Source organism: Halictus rubicundus, chromosome 13 (assembly GCF_050948215.1).
Source record: "Halictus rubicundus isolate RS-2024b chromosome 13, iyHalRubi1_principal, whole genome shotgun sequence".
Classification (NCBI taxonomy): Eukaryota; Metazoa; Arthropoda; class Insecta; order Hymenoptera; family Halictidae; genus Halictus; species Halictus rubicundus.
Window position 1 is genome coordinate 4,178,532 of NC_135161.1, and position 25,049 is coordinate 4,203,580.

Genomic DNA, 25,049 nt, shown 5'->3' on the forward strand with positions numbered 1-25,049 from the left:
GGAGTTTGATATAAACTTGCGAGTTATTATCGCGCGACGATAAAAAGACTTCTCGAGACTATTATATACCGTTGCGTAATATCGTGCGGTAGGAACGCGGTCGCGTTTCAAATGGAAGGAACGGATACGAAAGGGGTCATCAACGAAGCGAATATCAGTCATCGTTTAATCGTTTTCGTACATTTTTGTTGCCGATTTTCCGTTTTTTGAACGCGATCGGCTCGTGTTCTCCGTCGCTGTCGCCCGTGTCGATTCGCGTGATCGTCTTCTCTTTGAAAGTCTTCTGCGGCGGCGGCGGTTCCGCCTTTTCGAAGAGCGACAGTGGTGCGGCTGGCTTTTGAGACTGTAGAGGCAGCTGCAAGTCCATCGGCTTCGTTTCCCTGAAACACGCGAGGACGATTTACATATAGCAACACGCGACGCGAAGCGAAGCGAACATAACAGGTACCGATCGCGCCGACATACTTACACGGTCCTAACCGTTTGCCAGGGCCCGTAAGGATGGGACTTTTCGCACGACTCGCTGTAGTCCCTTCTGTAAGGTCGCTGCTCTTGCTCCTGCGTTTTCTTTTGGCCCTCCGCGGTTGTCACCGCTTCCTCAGTTTCATCAGCTTCCTCGGTTTCCGCGGTTTCGGTCGTTTGGTCGAGTCGATTGTTCTCCGACCTCGCTTTCCTCAGCTGCTTCAGTCGTTCTCGCTCAGCGTTCGCTCGCTTCTCTTCGAGAATGTCCTTGTTCGCGATCGCTTCTTCCTCTTCCAGCTGCTCGAGTAGCTTCTCCTGAAGAGCTTGCTCCTTCGCTTCCTCCTCCTGTTCGGCGAACGTCATGTAACCTTCCTCGGGTGGGTCCCACACGGATTCTGCGGACACGAAAACACGAAATACTCGGGTAACATGAAAAATAATCGGATAACGAATCGAGAAGACTCAAAGAGCGCACCGTTCGTCTCGATGTGCCAGTAGTACGTATATCCTTCCGGACTGCGCGCCTCGTACCAGAGCTTGCGCACCGGTTTCGCGGAACGATCCTCCTCTTGAGCCTTTTTCCCACCCTTGCCCTTTCCTTTGTTCGTTTTAGTCTTCCCCTGGGCTTTGTTCTCCTGTCTCGGGCCCGGTTGGACTCTGTGCTGTTGATACTGTCTGCTGCTTCGAGACAGAGTCGGGTCGCACGGGTCGATCTCGTGAGGAAGCTGAACAAAAAACAGTTCCGATGTTACACGTTTCCAATCGAAATGAGTGAACTACCTGTTTCGCGAGTACCTGGTGAGTTTTGCTTTTGAATCCAGACCCCGTTTCCCGGATCGTCGTGGGCCGATTTCCACTCGATGTCTGAAACGAACGTTGCGTTCTCCGAGTTACCATTTCGCCAACGAGTCCTTCCATGCCAAACCGATCACTTTTTGGCGTCACCATCGGCGATTTTGTTCCAAATGAAATATGTTGTAGTCCATGTAAAATTAGGAGGGGTTTAAGTCGTCATTTTGCCGGTTTAGAATTTGTTTGAAAATTACAGGCCTTCGAAGTTTGCGATTTTTGCCACTTATGAATTTTTACCTCGGGAACTGTTTGCACGATTGAGTCAAATTTTTTTTTTGTTTTATTCGGAAAGGATTGGACTATTGTAAAATATTTTCTTCAACCTCGATAATTAACTTTATAATATTTATGTTGTTTTATTCGGAACGGATTGGACTATTGTAAAATAATTTCTTCAACCTCGATAATTAACTTTATAATGTTTATGTTGTTTTATTCGGAACGGATTGGACTATTGTAAAATAATTTCTTCAACCTCGATAATTAACTTTATAATGTCGAAAAATGTAAACGAATTCTTGTTTTGCGTTTATTTCGATGAGGGGCCAAAGTTTTTGTAAATTTTCAAAAAGTATGGTCAGATTCATTGAAGTTTCGATTCCCATTCAGCAGGATGGAGAATTGAAAATTGGCGTCACAATGAGTTGGAAAATGCGGTACGCATATTGCATATGTGGATTTTTGTGAATACTTGAACTTGTGAAGATTTCATTCAACATTTATGGACCCAATGGTTATAAGGAAACAATTTTATAGTGATCACTAGACTACGGATTTTATGCATTTATGACAAAAATGGGTAAGCACAATTTAAAGCAGTGGACATATTAAAAAGATTTAAGGGCACCAGTTTATTGGTTTCAGCTTAATAAAATAATTAAAAGAAGAAAGAAATTTTTATTTCGCTCCTGTGTCTTGCAATCAATGCAAATATTTTTTACTGTGCATAAAGATGCGCGGTCTAGTGATCACGAATAAATTACTTCTGTGAGTCTAATTGTAAAGTGAAGGAACATTGACCCCTTCTTCTCGACAATTCCGTAGTTTAAGGAGTTTAACGAGTAAGCAGGTTCAATGTCGTCCAATGGTTAATTTGTGAAGCTTCAAAGCATTCTCACCTCGCTGGGGCCCCAAATGAGAACCAATGTAAGGCTGTATCTGTCACTTGATACGTGACTGTTGCACGCCTCTATGACGCATGCAACGTACACCTCTGTTGGCCGGGTTGCCGCTGTTCAGACGGATTCTTAATTGTCAATAACTAAAAAATGAAGCCGAAATCGCAATTTTTTTATTCTTCATTTTCGTCTTATATTGTCATGGAGAAAACCACCCCTTAAACTTTCTCCCTTCTGTAGTCGAACACCCTGTACTTTTTCCCACAATTCCTAAGTCCACCCCACACAATGATCCTATCCATGCTTCTAACCATAACCCCTTCTTGTCCTTTCCCGATGGAAGAGAACCACCACCTTCTATATTTAATTAGCATAGAAATTAAGAACCAAGGGTAGTCACGTGACTTTGACAGAGTCAACAGGTCGGTAACTGTTGTGTATAACTTCCGATCAAGTCTTCAACCACTAAATTTAAGATCCGTCTTGGTCTTGATCCGACGGTTCTTAAGTCTGTGACTAAACTTGTCACATTTCTTGCTCTGTATTATCAATATCATGAATTCCGACGCCAGAAACGTGGTTCAAGTTTTTGGCTTTATTTCACAGAGAATCAAGACAAGATATAGCTCAATTTGTAGCTGGAGATATTTTCCAGCGCGCGCAACTTTCGATTTCACCCAGAAAACTCATCCAAGGCCATAAAAATGCTTGGATTCCACGGCATGCGCGTCGTCAATTTTTGGCCTACTTCTAACGCTTATATTACCAAATATCTGCATAACCTCGTCAGCTCATAACCAGCGCGCGCTAGATTGAACATTCCTCTTTCGAATGAGCCCTCTCCCAGCGAGAAATATTCTCATATAAGGACGAAAAGTTGGAGCTCGTAAAACCATTTCTCGCCTATTTTTGTCGGTAACGTGGTCACTCTACCTTATTGCGAATCTTCAAATGAAGTTATGATATAAAGGTGTCGTTGACCAAGAATGGTTACTAATATAGTTCTCGAGGTATAAATAGGGTCATTTGGTCGTATACGACGTTTGCTTTGAGACCAGCAGCACGACTCGCTTACCTGAAACGGGGGCTACACCACGTCCTTTCCCAGCTCATTGTGGCGCCAATTTTCAATTCTCCATCCTACTGAGGAATCTGGCCGTATTTTTTCACAATTTAAAAAACCTTGGCCCTTCATCAAAATAAACGCAAACCAATAATTCGTTTACATTTTTCGACATTATAAAGTTAATTATCGAGGTTGAAGAAAATATTTTACAATAGCCCAATCCTGTCTGAATAAAACAAAAAAAAAATTTGACTGAATCGTATAAACAGTTCCCGAGATAAAAATTCATAAGTGGCAAAAATTGCAAACTTCGAAGGCCTGTAATTTTTAAAAAACTTCTAGACCCGCAAAATGATGACTTAACCCCCCCCCCCTATTTCACATGGACTACAACATATTTCATTTAGAAGAAAATCGCCGATGGTGATGTCAATAAGTGATCGATTTGGCATGGAATGACTACCGATCGCGATTCCGAATATTCCCACTCACGTCTCTCGTCTCGATTCTGTTCCTCTTCTCCTCGATGATCCTGTCAGCGGTCATGTCTCTCGTGTTGTTCTCGACGTCTTTCAGATACGCGGCCATGGCTGCCTGAAAGGGTATGCCATTAGGTTTTCCTTTGCCGGGGTAGAGAAGAAGAATGAAATCGTTGGAACCGACTAAACGAAACGAAGCTAAGCTAAAGGAAACTCACGCTCTCCATCTTCCTGATGTCGTCCTCCATCTTTTTATTTTGCTTCGCCTGTTTCGCGCTGTTTTTGTGTATCTCTTTGAGCCGCTTGCCGACATTGTCTTTGTGCTTCTTGCCGCCCTCGTGAAAATCGATGCTGGGCTTGTTGTCGGCGATCCAACACTTGCAGAAATCACAGAATTTTCTGCCCTGCGACTTCCAATAGTCCGCCCTGAAACAACAGAAGGAGTAACGGATAATTATTCCGTTTCGAAAAGAAAGCTTTTTTGAGAAGGTTTCGCGCGACGATTATCGTAACGAAGGTTCCCATCGTGTCGACGAATCCGTCGAATTAACGGAGTAATTAGGCAACGCTTTGGCGACCTTGGGGAGCCCTCGACCTCGAAGAGCCGCGGGCCGTTTTCCTTCCTTTTCGTTTCGTTCTAGAAACCAGGCAAAATCTGATTTCTTGGCAACGACTTTGCTTCGTCTAGGTTGGAGAGGAACAAACGTTCGCCACCGCTCTCCGCAAAGGTAAGGGCAACGTGGCTGGGATTATCTGCGCTATCTTCTCGCCGGATCTCGGATCGCGTACGAATCGATCGTTCAAGTTCAAGGGCCCAGGATAGTCACGTGACTTTTTCAGAGTCAGCTGGTCGGTACCTGCTGTATAATTTCCGTTCACAGCCTTCAGCCACTGACTTAAGGTCCGTCTTGGTCTTGATCCGACGGGTCTTAAGTCTGTGACTGAACTTGTCACATTTTTTGCTCTGTATTATCGATATCATGAATTCTGACGCCAGAAACGTGCTTCAAGTTTTTGGCTTTATTTCGCAGAGAATCAAGATGAAATATAGCTCAATTTGTAGCTGGAGATATTTTCTAGCGCGCGCTACTCTCGATTTCACCCAGAAAACTCATCAAATGGCATAAAAATGCTTGGATTCTACGGCATGCGCATCGTCAATTTTTGGCCTACTTCTAACGCTTATATTACCAAATATCTGCATAATCTCGTCAGCTCATGATCAGCGCGCGCTAGATTGAACCTTCCTCTTTCGAACGAGCCCTTTCCCAGCGAAAAATATTCTCATATAAGCACGAAAAGTTGGGAAACGTAAAACCATTTATCGCTTATTGTTGTCGGTAACCTGGTCACTCTACCTTATCGCGAATCTACGGAGTCTTAACATGTACGAATGAAGTTATGATTAAAAAGGGGTCGTCGACCAAGAATGGTTACTAATACCGATTGAGCCCTTTCGAACGAGCCCTTTCCCAGCAAAGAATATTCCCATATAAGGACGAAAAGTTGAGGCACGTCAAACCATTTTTCGCCCATTTTTGTCGGTAACCTGGTCACTCTAACTTATCGCGTATCTACGAAGACCGGGCCCTTAAGATTCCAACGGCTTCGCCGAAGGGAGACAGGCGGTGAAACGCGCGCATCGAGGAAATCACAACTGTCCCAACAACGCCCGTAGTCTCTATTAATAATAGAGTCTGTATTAATAGCGACATGGTTCTATAGATAGGCGGGAGGGAGAGCTGCCTAGCTTGCAGGCCGATTAGAGGTGCATTCGCATCGTAAATACGCTTCGACCGGCCTCGTCGTTGTATCGCGCGTACTTTACGTAAACAAGCGGGTCCGAGCGTACTCGATCGCTGACTCGAGAGACATTTGCGAACTCGGTGCCAACAACTCCCGGAGACGAAAGGTAGATGCACCGTGATACGTTTCCTTCGATCGTCGAGGACGCTTTTCATGGGGGGGGGGGGTAAACTTGAAACTTTTTCAAATTCCGGAACTCGAACCCAGGCTCGATATCGACCCAGTGGCGACGCGGTGCAACGCACAGTGGAGCCAAATGGCCAAAAAATGGCAAAAGATCCGTAAAAACGAAAGTATCCAACGAATGCGTTTGAAAATTTGTGGAAAGATTGCTACAGGTCTAACGCTTAATTGGGAAAATGATTTTTGGAAACAGTTGTTGAACTGATTCTTTAACACAGGCTAATCGGAAATCTTTGTTTTCTGCTCATTTTTTATTTATGGAAGCAAACAACAAATCCTTTAATAGATTTTGGTCTGGCACTGATCGTTTTGGCAAGGTATAATATTGAACTAACTTTGTGTAAAAAATCTCGACACCCTTCGACACCCCTTGGCCGCAATTGAAATTTAAATATCAACTTTCAGAATTTCCGAGAATGAATCGTACGGAAGTTACGGTGTATTTGACGTTTTAGGTGATTTTTTTTTAAATATTTTTAAATAATCAAGAAAAATGTGAAGTGTATATGATTCGTTAATTCTTTATGTATAAGAAAATATTTAATAATAATTTTATTTTATCATACATAAATTATTTTTATATCATTCATTGAACCACTGCCAAAAAATACCTGTTGCATCGTTGCGACAGTGATGTAATGAACGAAAACTTTGTTTACTTAACATAAAGAAATTACTATTAAATTTTTTAATTTAAACAATTAATTCTAAGTAACTATTTCACATTTTTCTTTATTATTTATGATATATCCTTAAAAAGTTTCACCTAGAACATCAAGTAACCGTAACTTCCGCGCGATTCATTCTTAGAAAGTTGATATTTAAGCTTAATAGCGGTCAAGGGGTCACGAAGGGTCTCGAGATTTTGTTAAAGTTAGATCAATATTACACCTTGCCAAAACGACTAGTGCCAGACCAAAGTCTTTTAAAGGATTTTTTGTATTCCTCCATGAATGAAAAATGAGTGCAACGCGAAGGGGCTTCCGGTTAGTCCATATATATTTACTTAACGTTAAACAAATTTTTTGACAAATTATTTTTGCCAGTTAACAGTTCAAGCTATTTGTAATAACCCGTATAACTTGTAGAGCTCTAAGTATTCAATTATAGGCGGAGTAATTACATAACTATCGCGCTAAAAACTGATGACTTTCCAGGAGAAAAGAAAAGGTTATTTACCATTTCCGTAGAAAAATTTCTTTTAAAGAATCGGGCTTTGGTACATTACGCACTCCTTATTTACATAAATAATTTGGATTTAAATGGATTTTTTGCCGCCTCCGCACCAGTGTGGAATATAGTAGTATCCACAATACATGTAGTATCGTCGGAAACGACTCGATGGGCTTTCGTTGCCCATCAACGTCGGCGTATATTTTTATGCGCGGTTTTTGGCACGCGTACGTTGGATCGAGATACGCGCGTGCATCCAATACGAGACGTATCTCCGCGGATGCCAGCAATCGGACGTTGACGAGCGACGGAGTCGTAGGATCCGTCTCGATCCTTCTCGATCCTACCGGTTCTCGCAGCCGCTTTCGAAATCGTTGCGCGGGCCGCCCTTGGAGCAGTCGGCCAAACGTAATTGGCACCCGTGAGATAATCGCGATAATCGCGCAACCATTTATTTTTAGGCGACAAAGGAAACGACGCGACGGTTTCGATTGTTCGCGCGAACGCCTTTCGCTTTCACGGAGGAACAATAAATATCCTTGGTTGTTCGGGGCGGGAACCTCTTGTTTGGCTGCGAATTACGGGGTCGGGTTGCTTCGAGTCGAGTCGTGTCGAGTCGTGTCGAGTCCGACCGTTCTGTTTGACTTGGCGGGTAACTGACGTTTAATGGCACGCGGCTTTAACTAGTTTACTTGTTCGCGTAAATGTTTATCAGCGATCCTACACGCTCGAGTCTCGTATTCGCCGTTATTTCCGATGATTTACCGATCCGCGAGAAGGAAATTGCTAAAAATTTTGCGGACAACCTTACAAAAGCGACGCGACGCGCTCCGAATATTTCCTTGACGCGAAAATATTTATACAGTGTGTCCCACGAGCTCTGTCCACTTGAGTATCTTGGTTATTTCAAACAATACGAGAAAATGTTACTTACAGAAGTTGCAGGGTTTAAGAAACTACATAATATGGCATAAACGATATTCTTGCAAGTGGAGGCGTAGAGAAGATATAGAGGTCATCTTTGTTTTTTCAAATGGAATGCCCAATTTTTGATGCTCGATTTCGATAGATTGCCGTATTCTGAGTATAAAAGTACCAAAGTGTATTTGTCCTGAAACTTACCGTTGCTGAGATGTTTGACTGTTTTCATTCTATTACTTTCATTATGTATTCAAGGATATGATCACTACGTCAAATGTAAAGATTGCTAGGCTTTCGACGTCTCCCAGTGTCAGTCAGTTTCTCAGTTAGTGAACATAAGATACATAGTCAATATGAAATTTTCATTCGAAGAACAATTAGAGATGCTTCTAATTTATGGAGAAAGTAAGAGAAACGCGATTGTGGCTCGAAATTTGTACGGTGAAAGATATCCAAACCGCATATGCCCTTCACACAAGATTTTCGAAAGATTGCGTAAAAAATTAAAAGAACTGGAAGTCTCGCTGTTCGTAAGATGAATCTTGAAAAGCCTGTATGCAATGATGAAGATAATGAAATTAATGTTGTTGCAATGGTACATCATAATCCTTGTATCAGTGTACGTTAGATTTAGCGCGAATCTGAAGTCAGGAAAAGTAGTGCATCAAGAATTCTCAAGAAGATGAGGCTACTTTTACCAGCACTGGACGTGTTAATTTACATAACACGCATTATTGGTCAGTACAATATCCTCACTGGCTACGAGAAATTGATCATCAAAGACGCTGGTCCATTAATGCGTGGTGTGGAATCATAGGGCAACAAATAATTGAGCCTTATTTCATTGACGGCACTTTTACTGGTCAAAATATGATACGTTCTTAAGAAATACATTGCCAAATTTATTAGAAAACGTGCCATTAAGCGTTCGTCAGACAATGTGGTATCAGCACGATGGATGTCCAACGCACTTACGCTCGAAGGGTGAGAAGTACGCTTAATGAAATATTTCCAAATCGATGAATAGAACGCGGTGGCATTATTTGCTGGCCAGCACGAGGTCCAGATTTAACAGCCCCAGATTTTTTTTTGTGGGGAACATTGAAAAATATTGTGTATCGAGATGCACCAACAACTCCGGAAGATACGAAGCAATGAATTATCGCAGCTTGTGCTACAATAGACGCTCCAACAATAAGACGTGTAAGGGACGCAACAGTTCAGAGACTACAACGTTGCATCGCTGCAAATGGCCGACGTTTCGAACATTCTTCATGAAAACAGTCAAATATCTCAACAACGATAAGTTTTAGGACAGAATACGGCAATCTATCGAAACCGAGCATAAAAATTGGGCATTCCATTAAAAAAAAAACAAAGGTGACCTCTACATGACCTCTACAACTTCAGTGAGTAACATTTTCTCGTATTGTTTGAAATAACCAAGATATACAAGCGGACAGAGCCCGTGGGACACACTGTAGGTGTATGTACCTACTTGCAGATACGTGTATCGCGCGGTTCGAACAGCGATCGCTTCGTAAATCGTTTTATGTTTCCTCGACCAGGCCGGAAAAAAGAGCAAGTATGCGCGTTCTAATTTTACCATGGAGGGCTGTAAACACCTTTCGGCGTTCGGAACGGCGCTTCACCCGCGTCGATAACCGAAGGCGATGCCGAAAAGGAGGCAAGAGCCGTCGGACGGAACCAAACGATTTTTTTCCCGGCCGACTTGGACCGCGTACAACGAGGAAATATCGCGAATCCCGATGCGTTCCGGTATCGAGTGCCGTTTACCGGCCAAGAAGACCCTCAACGTTGCTCGAAGCCGGACCAAGGACGTACAAGGACCGACGAGTCTCGATCCCGAGGATGCAAACTTAGGAACTTGGGAACTTGGGAACTGCAACGATGCAAAATGTCGCCGCATTACGGGAACCGATTCGAGGAAATTTCGAAGCGGACCGCCGCTCCGCCGAGTAAACGCGTGCGGTTCGCGAGCTGATTTCGCGAATTTTTTACCGTCCGCCGCGAATCGCAGGTTGCCGATGGGAAAACGCAACGATAAACGTTAACAGGGATTCGCGCGGCTCCAGTGATTCCTAGCGTAGAGGTTAATAATAGAGCAACCGTGTTGTCCTCTGAATCGATGAACAGACGTTACACGACTGCATTGCGTTTCTACGTAGGGGAAGGTCGGTAAACATCTGTGTGTCGCGTACTAATAATAAATTTCTATAGGACGGAACGGGTACGTTTCCCTTTTGTCGGTGATAAATGCGGGAACGCCGAGATCGGGGATTCGAGGCTTCCTCGTCGCGACTGCACTCGTCCAACGAGGAAGCGTTTGCGATACGATCTATGCGATCTCTTTTTTTTTCTCATTCTCTCTCTCTCTCTCTCTCTCTCTCTCTCTCTCCCTATCTATCTATCTCTATCTCTATCGCTCTCTCACACACGCAAACCCTCGCTCCCCATCGATCGTTGCAAAGGGATTCAAGAAAATATGTTCATTTTATTAACCGTAATATTTACTTACACGTGTGATACATACGAACGAACACGCAACCTCCTCCGCGGAGTGAATACGATTTAGGTACAGAATAGTGGACACACGGTAGCACCGGCTAGACTAGACTCGACTAAATTGGTCCTAAATCGTTAGGATAAGCGTTTACCTTTTCGTCCATACATCCTCTCTCTCTCTCTCTCTCTCTCTCTCTCTCTCTCTCTCTCTCTCTCTCTCTCTCTCTCTCTCTCTCTCTCTCTCTCTCTCTCACGCTCTCTCGTTCTCTTCGCACGTTTACTAGAATCTTGAGGTATCGATGTTTTCTAGCGGCACGGCTTGGACCCTGGACTTTCATCTTAAATCTACGCGACACGCGAGATCGGTCTTACTCGCTACGCGCAGGCTGTCCGAAAAATGTAGTGTTTCTTTGAAAGGGGTGATTCCTGGCGCAATTTGAAGTAACTTTGTCCTTTGCGAAAATGTTCTCCGTGGCTTCGTTAAGGAGTTATTAGCGAAAAACACGGACCAATCACAGCGCGGCTATAGCGGACGGATTGCGGCCCGGCCAATGCCAACGTCGCGGTCGCAGTGGGATCCAGTGGCCGAGCCGGAAACCCTCCGGCTGTAGCCGCGCTCCGATTGGTCCGTGTTTTTCGTTAATAACTCCCTAACGAAGCCTTGTAGAACATTTTCGCAAAGGAAAAAGTTGCTTCGAATGACCTCAGGAATCGGCCCGTTTCAAAGGAATACGACATTTTTGGGACTCCCTGTATAACGATCGAGAGGAGCGGACGCGGCACGTTGCACCGAAAATTTGTGGAAACCAGCTTCAACCGCGGAAGGATGTCCGCTCCTAGGAACTACGAAATCGACTAGAAAATTCTTCTAAGCTTATGATAGGCGAAAATACTCCCGGAATATTTAGAACCCGACGGCGACGACGGGAACGGAGCGAGTAGGTCGAAGCGAACGTGGAAACGCGCGAAACCAACGCTGTCCGGAGTTTATGTACCAATCGGATTATACCGGTCGTGCCGGTACAAATAATCGTAAACACGTGTAATTGAATTAGGATTGGTGATTGCAACGATCGGCGGCGTCCGTCTTTGCATCGGATTTGCAACACCGGGGAACAGCTACGCACAGGTTTCGAACAAACTTCGGAGCCTGATTAACTCGTAACATCGCCTAAAAAGATCTAGGGATTCTCGTTAATCTTTGTCGCGCGTTGCCGCGAGTTTTGTCGCGTTCGTACCTATCCCCGGCGACGCGACGCAATGGATAATCGTCGAAAGATTAAGGACGCGACGCGGTGCGTAATCTCTGAGCGTCGTGGATGGATTTCATTGGCAGACGTATTACGGACGACACGACTTTATGGATATTTCTCGGGGGCGTACCGCGCGTAAGCGTAAGCGTAAGCGAACGATGACGAACGAACGCGCGTCACGATCGGCAAGAGCCACGAAACAATTTCTATTCCGATGCATGCTATCGATCTAAAATCAGGTACTTTCGTTACGTACTACCGATCCATCGGTCCCTTGGGCTAATACAGTGAATTCTCGTTGTATGACAGTGCCAAACTTACAATTTGAAGTCAGTGGAAAAACTCACACCACCGCGGTGAGTGGCCGAAGTTCGAGAACCGTCGCGGCCACAACATTGTCGGCTATATCGGTGTGAGACCAGAAGACCACTACTAACCCAATTACAAAACTTCTTTATTTTTCGTTATTTTTTTATGAAACTTTTACCAACATATTCGTGGCATTTTTCTGATTAAAATGAAACCAAATATGATATAATTCCGATGATATTTACTTGTGTAATGAACGATGGAAGTCTTCCCATAACAATTACATTAACGGAAAATTAGTGTAAATGTGATCCGAATTATATCGCGTTTGGTATCATTTTAATCAGAATAATGCCACAAAAATATTGGTGAAACTCTCATAAAAAAATAATTCACAATAAAGAAGTTAAATTTTTTATTTAAAGGCCTGACTCACGCGAGCTTTGATCTGTGCCAGCGGCCGCGACTTTCATCGCTCGTTACACAAGTAAATATCATCGGAATTATATCATATTTGGTTTCATTTTAATCAGAAAAATGTCACGAATATGTTGGTAAAAGTTTCATAAAAAAAAAATAACGAAAAATAAAATAGTTTTGTAATTGGATTAGTCTTCTGGTCTCACACCGATATAGCCGACAATGTGTGGCACACTCCTCGGCGACGACGGCTCTCGAGCTTCGCTGTCCGCTTCTCCGTGCAACATTGTATCGGAGACGGACATTTTCGCGGTCTTCTTGTCACTAGCGCTTAGTGGTCATAGGTTTCTTACGACTTGTAGACGGATATGACTCTTAGGTTTCCAGCGTGCCCTGTGTATGTCAAATGCGACGCTCGACGAGAACCTCCGATTTCGTATTCGTGTCAGTAAAAAGAACGGCGGGACTGACATACAACGAGAATTTACTGTACAACGCCGAGGAAAGTGTCTCCAAGTTCGTAAGCGTCGACGACGGTCTACGATAGAAACGTAGAAAATCGCTATAAGCTAGATCGGATAAAACGGAGTCGAACGATTCTACGCGCGGGTCTTCGAAGACAACGTGGACCCTAGACGAAAGTTGATTGCCGCGAGGTAAAGGAGACTCGGCGACAAAGGAGAATCTCTCGTTTGTTCTCTTTGTCGTTCTCGGTGGTTGGTCATCGACGACGGTCATCCGGACGGCATCATCTTCTGCTTGGTCAATTCCAAAAGGATCGGATAATGAAGATCCGGACAATACTCCTGGCTGTGGTCCAACAATTCCAGATGTCTCGACCAAATCTTGGCGTCGTAACGATCAATCCGTCTCGCCGCGAAGCCTCGTTTGACGGCCGCTTCCGCGAACTTTTCGAAAGTATCGCCCCGTTTCGGCGCCACGATCAGAGCGAGGCCGTCGTTCGCCAGGAAGCCGTAGATGGTTTCCACCAGGTCCGAGCGGACCTCGTCGAAGAACAGACAGTCCGCGCACAGGATCACGTCGTACGATTTCTCCAGGGATATTGGCGCTTCGTCGTCTCCGGCCGCGGCCGTCCAGCTCTACATAAAAAGTCAATTCAGAAACTCGAGAAGAAGATTGTCTTTTTGCGTCTTCCAGTCGTCCGTGTTCGGTCTCCCGGCGTCCGCGGTTAGGCGACGACCGGTCTTCGATCGGGCCGACAAAGCACGAAGTACAGAATGAACGGGCGCGCGGGCGGTTCGGGCTGCGAGGGAACCGAGGAAGACAACAACGATAATGATAACGAATAAGAACAGCAGCGACAATAACGATACCAAGGAGACGAAGAGCAGGAAGGAAGGACGGGGTTGTTCGGTAACGGTCTCTCGGCGTGTGAAAATCACCTTGATTCGAGGGCCGATGGGATTGCCGTACGGAAACGATTTCGCCGATCTGGCTGACCTGATCTCTCGGGCCGCCTTCGACCATCGAACGACCCGGCACTCGACGAAATCAGCCATCTCGTTCCTGGCGACGATGCACCGAACGTTCTCCACGCTGTTCGCGTTCCCATCGGTGAGCGTGACGCTGCTCGGATCACAGTACTTGGCCGCGATCACCCCCGCCAGGCAGCTCATACCACCCCCGAGCTCGAGAACTCTTCTGTTCCGACAGATCTCGCGATTCTTCAGCAGATAGTACGCCAAGCATTCCTCCGAAGGCCACACGCAAACGTTCCCGGTGTTGTTGAAGCCGATCAGTTCGTTCGCCGTGAAACTCTTCTTCAGCCAACGTATCTGCACGTTGAACTTTCTGTTCTCGACGTTGCCGGAGTACTCGTACCACTTGGCGCCGGAGTCTTCGTTCTTCTCGGCGTTCTCCAGTCGGGCGGTCTTCAACAAACCGAAGCTGGTGAAACGACGAACCGACACGTGGTTCTCCGCTTCCGTGAACATCGCTTTTTCTCGCGGGCCGATCAGCGTTTTCGCCAAGATACGCCATCGACGCTGCGCCGTGTTCCTCTTGCTCGGTCCCCCGTCTTCGAAACTTTGATCCGCCATGTTTTCTCTTTTCTTCTTTTCGTCTTATCTCCGTTCACGCGGCCGATTCGTGGATCGATCGCGACGACCGGGATCCGAAATCCGTCAGCGATCGCCGGGAAAACGACAGCTCGATGCCGCGGCGAAGGAAGCTGAGGATTCGAGGGTATCGCCGGTAAATCGCGCGTGCATCTCGGACTGCTCGGCTTACGATGCTAAAAAGAAATCGGCGAGTGTCGGTGCACGCTTCTTTCGTGGGAGAAGAGCGAGAAGAAGAGGAGAAAAGAGAAGAGAAGAGATTCCCGAGCTCGACTTTGACTTCGATTTTGACTTCGACTTTGACTCCGAGAGCAAATCTCCGACGTCCCACGTCCCACGATGTGAGTAGAACGAGACCGTGCGAAGAAACGGGACGACACTAAAAGACCGAGGCCGACTTCTAACTCGCGCCACGCGGATGTCGAGCGTTCACCGCGCGTCCGATTCGCGCCTGCGCTCGTTTCTGCTCCTATGTTCATATGTTCCTATGTCCTGTACGCATACACCCGTCTACTGTATACAGTATATCACTCGCACACCCACACCCCTTTCCCCTTGACCCTAACCCAGGCTCTTCCCTCGTTTCTCGCCCCTTACCTCTGACAGCGTTCTCCCCCTTGTCTCTTGCCCGAAGGCAAATTTACCCTGCTGTATCCCTACAGGAAAACGGAAACAGACCGATTTTTCGTTGGCGCGTAATCCCTTCGCTTCTATGGCACCTAACTTCCATACCTTTTCCATAAAAATGATCAACGGTGTCAAAAGCTCGTTTGTACGAACCTGTCGACGGACAACTTGACAAGTTTCCGATCTCTCTCAATGATCTAATTAGAGAGCTCAAGTTAAGAACTCAAAATAGCTGGAATGAAAAATGGACTAGCTCCCCCCTGCCAAACTATTCGAAATAAGGAAAGATATCTATAATAACAACTCCCCTAACATTATCCACAGAAAAGACCAGGTAATCACTACGCGACTTAGAATTGGCCACTCAAATATTACACACCTCCATAAAATCACGAAAAACCCTCCAACCCTCTGTCCCCCCTGTAACCAACCACTATCTATCGAACATATCCTTCTCGAGTGCCCAGTTCTTGAGTGATTGTCTCAACGACCAAAAGACCATTGCACTCGTTCTTACCTTCCTCAAAAGAGTAAACCTATACCACAAAATTTAATTATATCCACACCCATGTATTATTGCGCTAACAAAACATTACATTTATAATTGTACACCAAAAGTGAACGACCTCGATGTTAATGCGACCTTTATAAATAAATAAAAAAGTTGACGAGTTGGATAATGGAGTAAACGAACAAAATAAAAAAGAAAACTTTCCTGTAACAAGTTTTCCTATTCTCCGCGGTCGAGAACGAAGCTATTACGCGGCCGGAACCGAAAGCGACGATCAAGTATCGCGTAATAAGTACCGTGAATCGGTGCCAAAGTATTTCCCGCGGAAGAAGGACGCGTCGAATGCCAAATCGCCCGATACCACGGATCGTAACGTTCGTAACGCGGTCGAGAGGGGCTCCCAGTGTCTCCGTTGCCCGACGAGATCGTTTACGAAGACTAAAAAAGAAAATCGGTTGCCTACAAAGCACACAGATAATCTTAAGGGTGTTCGACGCGCAGCGCATTGACGCGCCGCGCCGATACGAATAGAATTTTGGTGACGACGACGGGGCCGATGGATAATGCGCGCGGTTTCGTTCGAGCGTGAACTCGATAGGCTCCGGTTGCCAGAGCAAATATAGATATTTCCGTTTCCCGCGAGACGCGAACCATTTCGTGGGGCAGCCGCAAACGAAACAATCAATTTTTCGATAGACACCCCTGCTGTTTGTTATGTTTCCAATATTCTCGGAGAGAAATATTTACCTTCGCCTACCGAGCTCCGTTTAAACTATCCGAATTCTATGCCCCTCGAATCTGGATCGCAGGAATTTCCTCCGTTCTCCCCCGGTTCGCCAAGCTTAAATTGGATCGCCAACGTCGTTACCATCGAACCGCGGAAGCGAGAGAAAAGGATTACACATGTTACAGACATTTCCGACCTGCAAGTTCCGAGGTTGAACTTTACCTCGGGAAACCAGAAATTTTTCACTTTTTCCTATGTAATCCTGAAGATTTTGGCGGGACAATGCCGAAAATCCAAGTTTTAATGTTAGGAATTCACTGGTTCGAAAATTATGCGTGTTCAAAGTTGAGCGGTTTTTAGCGTTTCTGACAAATAAGAGCGTCGCCATATTGATACGTACTCAGATATTGGTGACTCGATTACGCTTGCAAATCTACGTTATCGACATCAGCGCCGTGCTTGTGCTGTTACCTAATGTACGTGCCAACCTTAGACCATATAAACCTGTAGACACGGCACAGATCGTTTTCCTTGAAGAAAAGATAACTGAATTTGTAACGTCACAGCTTCGAAAGAAGTATAAGCTATGCTCATTTACCCACAGACCATAAGGACAGTGCCTACGCTTGGCTTATGTGTGGAGAAGGGGGAGGGAGGGGGTTCAACGGGCGCGCCGTGCAGACGGAACACGGAAAGAATGGACAGGATAATCTCAAAGAACTTTGCAATTTGTCATGAAGTAATCAATATATAAAGTATATTTAAAATACAAATGTTTATACCATATGTTTTACTAAGGAATTACAATAAAGTATGAAGTAATAATCGTATTATGTATTAAATATTTTATGAATCGATATTTGATTCTAAAGATTAACAACTTTCGCATACCTATCATGCAAGTTACAGAATGTTTTTTTACACATAAATCGATCACATTTACAACATTTTAAGGTAGTACCGCTATTTTTACATAATTTACATCTATCTCGCTTGTAGTTAGTTGTTATTAGGCTGAGGATCGTTATGCATTTATAGCAAAATTGAGTAGATAAAATTCAAAATTGTTGAAAAATTTCTAAAATTGAAGATCAATAATGATGTCTCCTCTATTAAATTCATTAAGGGAAGAAATAACATTCAATTTAGTTTCTATTTTCTGCGATCGACAATGTACAATGGCGTGGCAGCGTAGTATCGGCGTCGGTCTGCCGTGTCAGCCATTTTTAAATTATCTAAGGAATTGTCTTGTGACGTTATAAATTCATAGATCTTTGCTTCACTGGATTCTCGGCTTTCTTATACACATACTATATCTATGCCGGGTCTATAAGTAATTATGGTCTAAAATGTCAACATAGCGGCGCCCTAACCTGTCAAAAATGCTTAAAATCGCTCAACTTTAAACACGCCTAATTTTGAACCAATGAATTCCTAACATTAAAACTTGGATTTTCGGCATTTTCTCGCCAAAATCTACAGAATTACGTAAAAAAAGTAAAAAACTCCTGGTTTTCTGAAGTAAAGTTTAGCCAATTGCGACCTTGCAACAGAGTCATTGCATGAGATGGTTGCAGCGCAAGGGACACGTGCGTTTCGCTAAATGGTTGCGGTCGGTAAGGCGGACATCTCTACGATAACGATTAACGATGCGCGTCTTCGATCATCGTTATTCTATTTAGTTTATGTTATGTGTCACTATGCTCTACAACGCGACACAACACACATACACGTAAATACGAGTATAGCGACATACAACAATGATCGAAATAATACAGAGCTGTCCATTTTTTCCGGCGATGTCTGCCTCGACAGTTTACGGCCGCTTATTCCTGACATTACAAGTGGTCGGAGAACATGCTAATAGACAAATTTCACTTACATGTCGAAACGGTCGTTGAGAAGTTTCTGTTGTTTCTGTTGACTGACAATGGGAACATACGTTCTTCCGCTGCTTCGTTTCGGAGCTTAACCTCAACGGATCAAAGTTGTCTCGCCACAGTCACTGCGCTGCATCCGCTTTATTTGCAAAGACAACGGCTTCGCCTCGCGTACTCTCGCATAACTGTGCAGTTAGAATTTCCCGATACAACCTATAAATTGCTTGCTTGTCACAAATTACAATCACTAAAACCAAACACAAGGGTACGAACACCGAACAATGTACATGGAAACAACGGAACAGCTGACGACGCGAGAGACCCCGCGTAAACCATTGACTAACGCACTCTGGTGCGAATCAACGTGAACGCGTTCGACGGCAAATGCAGGCGAACGGTCGCATGATGTCGCCGCGCAATCACGAATCCGTGAACGCGAGCGATCAGGACGGTCGATTTTACCAGAGAGGATTTAAACTTCGATATGAAATCTGTATTTGTTCGAATCTTTCCGGGTTTTCCATTTTTTACAACTAGAGTTTGCAACTACAAAATTGGCAAAAAATAAAATACGTATCATTACAATTAATATTATACTTAATTTATATTAATTAGAGATTTTGTATATAAGATTTATATGTTAGTTACATATTTCATATAAAACAATTAAGCTGTATGTTCTAATCCTGGTTAAAAAAATAATGTGCGTTCGGTTTTATGCTAAAAGCTGCTTGGTTCTGTTCCCTGCTATAAGCTGCTCGGTTCTGTTCCCTGCTAGAAGCTGCTCGGTTCTGTTCCTTACTAGAAGCTGCTCGGTTCTGTTCCATGCTAAAAGCTGCTCGGTTCTGTTCCATGCTAAAAGCTGCTCGGTTCTGTGCTATGCTAAAAACGGCGATGTCACGAAAGTGGAAACGCCGAAATTCCGGGCGTGAGTACTCTCCTGATAGGAGAGTCCTATCCTCTCTGATAACTCCAGAGAGGATACCAGAGTGCTCTTGTCCATGCTAAAAATGAGCAGAGGGCAGCACTATATCGGGAACGCTGAAAACCCGGGCGTGACCACTCTCGTATCCACTCTGGTAACCTCAATGTTTTGATATCTTTGCCGAAAAATGTTATTACTTGCGAGTTGCAGTGGATTTAATTCGTGCAACTGTTCCTTCGTCGAGTTCGACGATGTTTCTTCGACTAAATGCGGTTGCCGATTTACGGTGACGAACAAAACGATCAGAGAAAAATCGACGCGTTTCGTATGCGAACCGATAAAGCGTTTTATACTTTAGCCCCTTTAGTCTTAGCCTATTAAGACTAACAAATTTTGCTTCTTATGACGTAAATAAGTCACTCGATTATAACGCGATGAGCAAGGCAAGAGTGGGGTCAGAATATATTCCATTAGTGGAGGAGGACATGTCGAAAGCACGAGTTGTTTTGCCTTTTGCTAAGGTAACATGGTTTACCGTCTCCTTACCGTTCTTAGCATTTACGTTTTGCGTCATTTGGTCCGTTATGTACAATTTCGAGCACTCTACCTCGACGCACTGTAAGGTACGTTGCATATTCTCCTGTTACTTTGCAGTTGTTTCATTTACATAATCAGCTATCCGATAGTCTGCGTGTATGTATGTATGCACGTGTATATTTCCATATCTGTATATCTATACGTCTACTGTATATGCCAGATTTCTTTCACCAGGTATACAATTTTTTACCATCCGTATCGGCTGCGATTGGACATTACAGACCCCAAAGAGATGTATGGAAGCTTGCGATTGCCGTGCAAGCATCCATCAGAGTCTTAGTGTTAATAATGTATTACCGTTATTACAAGGAACATATTTACAAATGGGCACAAAGCATATGTAACATCGCTATAGTTACAAATGCCGTTGAAAACATATCTCTCGTTACTTTAAGCTTTTGGACGTCCGATGAAAATTATAGTACGTGTATATTTATGTGTCTACACGTGTATATCGTAACAAGTTATTATATATCCATATATATTTTTTTGTTGCAGCCTTCCACAAATTATCTTTTATAACGTTTTTGATAATGTCTTTTATTCACATGATCGTAGCATATTTTATCATGAAAAATTGTCGTAACGTTACAAGGGAATCGTCGGAAACCACTTCTATGAAATGGAAATGGAGAGCAATGGTGTTGAACGTGTTCTGCATACTGTGCGCGTGTTATTTTTTCTATAGGCATAATAGATACTGTGAACCTCTAGGTAAGTCGAAAACGATAGAGATAACAACATATAGGACCAATTAACGATATAATTATTTCGTTTCAGTCTATTCAATGTTCGCATTAAGCGAATACGGGGTTGTCCTGTCAAATATGGGATTCCATTCGACCGCCGCTTGGGATTTCGCAAATTCGCGTCTTATGATATCGGGATCAGGATTTAGGATAATTTAGTCCGGTATCGTGTACATTGTTACAATTACATATCATGGAAAAACGAATATATCTATACATTCTACTCGTATTCTTGGGTTCTCTTCTCGTTTTACTATTCTATGCGAAAGTACGAGGAACTTTCGAGTTTATTTCGAATGTAGATTTGTACAGATAAAGAGGAAGACAGAAAGAGGGAAAGAGAGCAACAGAGAAAAAGAGAGCAAGAGAGAGATGTATGAATATACGTGTGTACGCATACATATAAATTATTCACGAGTAATAAACCGACCTATCTTCGTATCAAAACTATATACGAGTAGAAAATTTCATATCAAACAGCAATTTCTCATTGACGGCCATTCTTTCGAGCGGTTAAAACTTGAAATCTTTTTCTAGTTTGTCGGCGATGTGTTTAGCGATCGCCATAGAACTGGTAGCTGCTGGAGAAGGTGCGTTTCGACAGTGCATCACCCTGCTACCGATACTACCTTTTCCACTGTCGAAAACAAAGTCGTCCACCAATTTTCCATCATTGTCTAATGCTTGTGCTCGAACGCCTGCTGGTCCCCTACAACGTAAACGACGCGTGTAGAGAATTGGATAAAGATTGCCAAATTGAAGGGACTTTTCGCGTCGACTCTTCCACTCACCTTTTGATATCTTTAAAAGTTACTTGAGGAATAAATTTCTTCAAATCTCTGACCGCGAGTGGATAAAATATGGATTTGATCATTTCCTTGCAGCCGGGTATGAAAAATCTGAAGCATAGTTTGTATAATCCAGGAAATTTGGCCATCTCTATGCAATCTCTTATGTTTACGTCGCGCCATCTGAAAATGGTAAACGCGAACATGATGGATTAAATAATAAAGTCGTCGAGGAATTTAGAGTTGTCGAGCAATCGGGTAGTATCGTGTACCGGTAACCCTCTCTGGCGAACGCCAAGACCGCGTTCGGTCCGAGCCATATATCTCCGTTCATCCTGGGTGTAAAATGGACGCCCAAGAAAGGGAATCTAGGATCTGGTACAGGATATATGTTCGTTGTGCATAAATGTTTCTTCTTCTCGCTCAGCAAAAGATATTCGCCGCGAAACGGAACGATTCGTGGACTGAGATCGCATCCAGTCATGACGGCCAGACGGTCCGAGTGCAAGCCGGCGCAAGTTAACACGTATTTAGCTGGAATACACTGGAAACGAGATGGAAAAAGAAATTATGTAACGAACGGGGAAGAAACAAAGTGGAAAAGATTTACCTTCTTCTTAGATTGCACCGAAATGGGAGCCAATTCTTGTTCACCGTGCGACTCTGGCATTTCCGCGAACCCGGTCACTTCGTAATTTAGGAATATCTGACCGCCCATCTTTTGAAAATCTTCGGCGAAATGCTTACAGACAACCGCCCAATCGACTATACCCGTCCAGGGTGACCACAGTGCCTTCTCTCCCTGTTGCAATAGACGCACGTTTTATTGTGAGTTTGTGTGTGTGGGGGGGAGTTTCGGCCCTCGCCAAGAGACAATATTTAATTTGGTGTGTTCAGTACTCGACATTTCGGCTCGTATTTTGATATGCAGTCTTTCTCGACCACTTCGAGATCCGGCACGTTGTTCTTGGTCCCTCGATCGAACAGATCGTCTATTCTTTTAACCTGTTCTGTGTTCTGAGCGACGATCAGTTTTCCAACCTTGTTGTGGGGTACGTTGTGTTTACAAAAATATTCGTAGGACAGTTTCAAACCTTCCACGCATAGTTTAGCCTGCAATCATTTCCTGCCGGATCAAGAAACTCTTAACGAAGCGTTGCTCTAATATCCAGTTAACGAATCAATTCGAATGCTAATTAAACAGAGTCGCGTGCGTCGAGAGCACGCGTCTTACATCGAAAAGAAGGAAAAAGCATTCCTAAAAAATAGAGAAATTTGTTCGTTTCTTTACTTTCATGCTGCCGGGTACATAATAAATTCCGGCATGTACGACGCCACTATTATGCCCCGTTTGATGTTTCGCCAGAGCATTCTCCTTCTCAACGATCGCCATCTTTAGATTAGGGTGTCTTATCATCATTTCTCGAGCAGTGGCGCACCCAACGATACCACCCCCAACGATTACCAAGTCGTACGTACCGCATGGATCTGCGCTGAAAGTTTTATGTACATATGCTTCGTGAGATTTAACGGCTGCGATGGAAATGCTATAATCGAGGCCGATTCTTAATCGGCTTCTTTTCAACCGAACCAAATCGTCGAAATCGATAGATTTTGTTCGTTTTGGATGGTCAATGAAGTATTTGAAGGGTCAACGACCCGCTAACCTGGAATGCGATCCATAGCGACGTGCGAGAGAAAATTGTTGGAACACGATCCTTCTCGTCAAACAAATCGTCATACTCGTTTTCATTTTGCGATGTGTCACATGAAATTTAGGATCGACGAATCTCTAAAAAAGATACAAAGACATTTGCTGAAACATTAGACGAAGCGGTTGTACCGCTAGGCTAGCATTTGACAACCTTAAAGCGTATACATACGAGTACGCGCGCGCACACATGTATATAGGTATACATGGTGTAACGAGCGGACATTTAAGTAATAACTAAGTTGGCATCGGTTCAACGGTGGCACGTTTCGACCACCGTCGCGCCATTCATATCAGTTCATCTCGATGAACGTTGCCACGCGTTTCCCTTTAATCATTTCAAAACACCGACGACAACTGACGGATCGTCCACAAGTATGCTATACAGGGTGTCCCAAGAATGTTGTACTTCCTTGAAGGGGTGATTCCTAAGGTCATTTGAAGTAGCTTTTTCCTTTGCGCACGTGTTTTCCGCAGAGTTATCAACGAAAGACGCAGACCAATCAAAGCGCGGCTACAGCGGACGGATTCCTTCTCGTCCAATGCCAACGCCACTCTCAGCGGGACCTCTCGCCGAATCGCAATTCGCCCGCTACAGCGGTGCACCGGTTTGTCCGTGTTTTTCAATAATAACACCTGAACGAAGCCGCGGAGGAGATTTTCGAAAAGGAAAAAGTTATTTCAAACGATCTCACCCTTTTCAAGGAAGTAAAACATTTTTGGGACACCTTGTATAAATCGTACGCGGAACGCACCCGTGCGTTCGATGTTCGACTATATTCCTTCGAGAATCTTTAATGTTCGCTTCGATGTTAATTCTCGAAAACGTGCATCCATTGGCGTAAGGACCGCGGGCTACGATCGCACGTGTAAAATCATGTGTTGGCGTTACGTAATCCAATACAACAAACCCGATGATCGAACGGATACATATTCTACGTAGTAGAAGGAATATCTGGCAACGAACAAACGCGGAACAACCGAACAAAGAATGCTGTTGAACATGGATGTTCCCTTACCTTTGAATTGGTCTTTGCATACGGTTTTCGACGGAAAATTTTAGCTTGTTCGCGTAAGTACCTCCACGGTCAACGAGCCGAAGAAGGATGACGAGATATTCTGTCTTTGTAGAGCTGTCTGATAAAATCGTATCTCCTAGCATGTGGCGCCTCCACGCCAAAAGGGGGGTGGAGAGAGAGAGAAGAGATACCGTTTGACAGTACTGTAACTGTAGTAACCGTAACAGGTTATTTACAGTTTACCTTTAAATTTCGATCGTTTTGTATCGCAATACAGCAAAGCCCGGATGATCGCGTCGCGAAAGAAAAGAGGCGGCCGCGACGTAAACGTGAAATACGAGCGCGAGACTACAAACGACCGGGAATCGTGTTCGTCGCAGGGGCCCGGCGGACACCAGTGTCGCCCCTGAACCACGATGCGCGAACGCGATGCGCGAAAGCGCACGGCGGCTAGTGTCAGTCAACCCGGTGACGGCTCGTTGCGTGCTCAGTTCTCGCGGACGCTCCTCCCGGCACGGCCGATATTCAACTAATCGAAACGAAATTGTGAACATCCATAGTCCGGCGAACCCGTATCTTGTATAGAATCACTAGTGCGTGGACGTCGTTCCCGAAGGAATCTCGGAGAAAAGACGAGAGAGAGAAGCGCGTCGTATCCTTTCGACGCGCGATCGTTACCAAAAAAAAAAAAAAAAAAAATGTAGATTCGGTTTTATCCGGGAGTTCGGTGCGAGATGTCTATGGGATCGAGGAGGTTCGTCCGTCGAAGCGGCGAATAGAGAGCGGTCGAATTGGATCCGATCGAAATTGGAGCGGCTACGAACGTCGACCGTTCTCGATCGAAGAGGATGCGCGGCGACGTGATATCG

General features: G+C 44.4%; 3 protein-coding genes across 4 annotated transcripts; 1 reads left to right on the forward strand and 2 right to left on the reverse strand.

Moving 5' to 3' along the window:
• Positions 1 to 154: 154 nt before the first annotated feature.
• LOC143360643 (uncharacterized) lies at positions 155 to 18,678 on the reverse strand. 2 transcript variants are annotated; one of them, XM_076799682.1, is made up of 7 exons: positions 18,394 to 18,678; positions 4,196 to 4,403; positions 3,991 to 4,092; positions 1,258 to 1,326; positions 938 to 1,187; positions 470 to 857; positions 155 to 380 (listed from the first exon to the last, which is right to left on the reverse strand). In XM_076799682.1, coding segments are annotated over exons 1-7 (1,245 nt in total). In that variant the 5' UTR covers positions 18,396 to 18,678. The 2 variants fall into 2 exon arrangements, with proteins under 2 accessions (XP_076655797.1, XP_076655796.1); XM_076799681.1 differs by lacking the exon at positions 18,394 to 18,678 and adding an exon at positions 13,972 to 14,242.
• Positions 18,679 to 19,472: 794 nt separating this feature from the next.
• LOC143360648 (post-GPI attachment to proteins factor 2) lies at positions 19,473 to 20,890 on the forward strand. The gene is made up of 4 exons (XM_076799687.1): positions 19,473 to 19,939; positions 20,088 to 20,334; positions 20,412 to 20,627; positions 20,694 to 20,890. The coding sequence occupies exons 1-4, from the start codon at positions 19,751 to 19,753 to the stop codon at positions 20,819 to 20,821; spliced, it is 780 nt and encodes a 259-aa protein (XP_076655802.1). The 5' UTR covers positions 19,473 to 19,750; the 3' UTR covers positions 20,822 to 20,890.
• On the reverse strand, positions 20,660 to 24,338 carry L2hgdh (L-2-hydroxyglutarate dehydrogenase). Its single transcript, XM_076799683.1, has 8 exons — positions 24,181 to 24,338; positions 23,118 to 23,242; positions 22,742 to 22,943; positions 22,351 to 22,563; positions 22,061 to 22,252; positions 21,723 to 21,994; positions 21,454 to 21,633; positions 20,660 to 21,371 (listed from the first exon to the last, which is right to left on the reverse strand). The coding sequence occupies exons 2-8, from the start codon at positions 23,201 to 23,203 to the stop codon at positions 21,176 to 21,178; spliced, it is 1,341 nt and encodes a 446-aa protein (XP_076655798.1). The 5' UTR covers positions 23,204 to 23,242; positions 24,181 to 24,338; the 3' UTR covers positions 20,660 to 21,175.
• Between the last annotated feature and the right edge of the window lie 711 nt (positions 24,339 to 25,049).

Coding starts and splice junctions, on each gene's coding strand:
- LOC143360643 (XM_076799681.1), bottom strand. CDS start 14,141: ATGGGAACGCGAACAGCGTGGAGAACGTTCGGTGCATCGTCGCCAGGA. Junction 1,188..1,257: donor TCAAAAGCAAAACTCACCAG/GTACTCGCGAAA, acceptor TTTTTTGTTCAG/CTTCCTCACGAGATCGACCC. Junction 381..469: donor TGGCAAACGGTTAGGACCGT/GTAAGTATGTCG, acceptor CGCGTGTTTCAG/GGAAACGAAGCCGATGGACT.
- LOC143360648 (XM_076799687.1), top strand. CDS start 19,751: ATGAGCAAGGCAAGAGTGGGGTCAGAATATATTCCATTAGTGGAGGAG. Junction 19,940..20,087: donor CTACCTCGACGCACTGTAAG/GTACGTTGCATA, acceptor TTCTTTCACCAG/GTATACAATTTTTTACCATC. Junction 20,628..20,693: donor TAGATACTGTGAACCTCTAG/GTAAGTCGAAAA, acceptor ATTTCGTTTCAG/TCTATTCAATGTTCGCATTA.
- L2hgdh (XM_076799683.1), bottom strand. CDS start 23,203: ATGAAAACGAGTATGACGATTTGTTTGACGAGAAGGATCGTGTTCCAA. Junction 21,995..22,060: donor CGGTGCAATCTAAGAAGAAG/GTAAATCTTTTC, acceptor TCTCGTTTCCAG/TGTATTCCAGCTAAATACGT. Junction 21,634..21,722: donor TTCGCCAGAGAGGGTTACCG/GTACACGATACT, acceptor TACCATTTTCAG/ATGGCGCGACGTAAACATAA.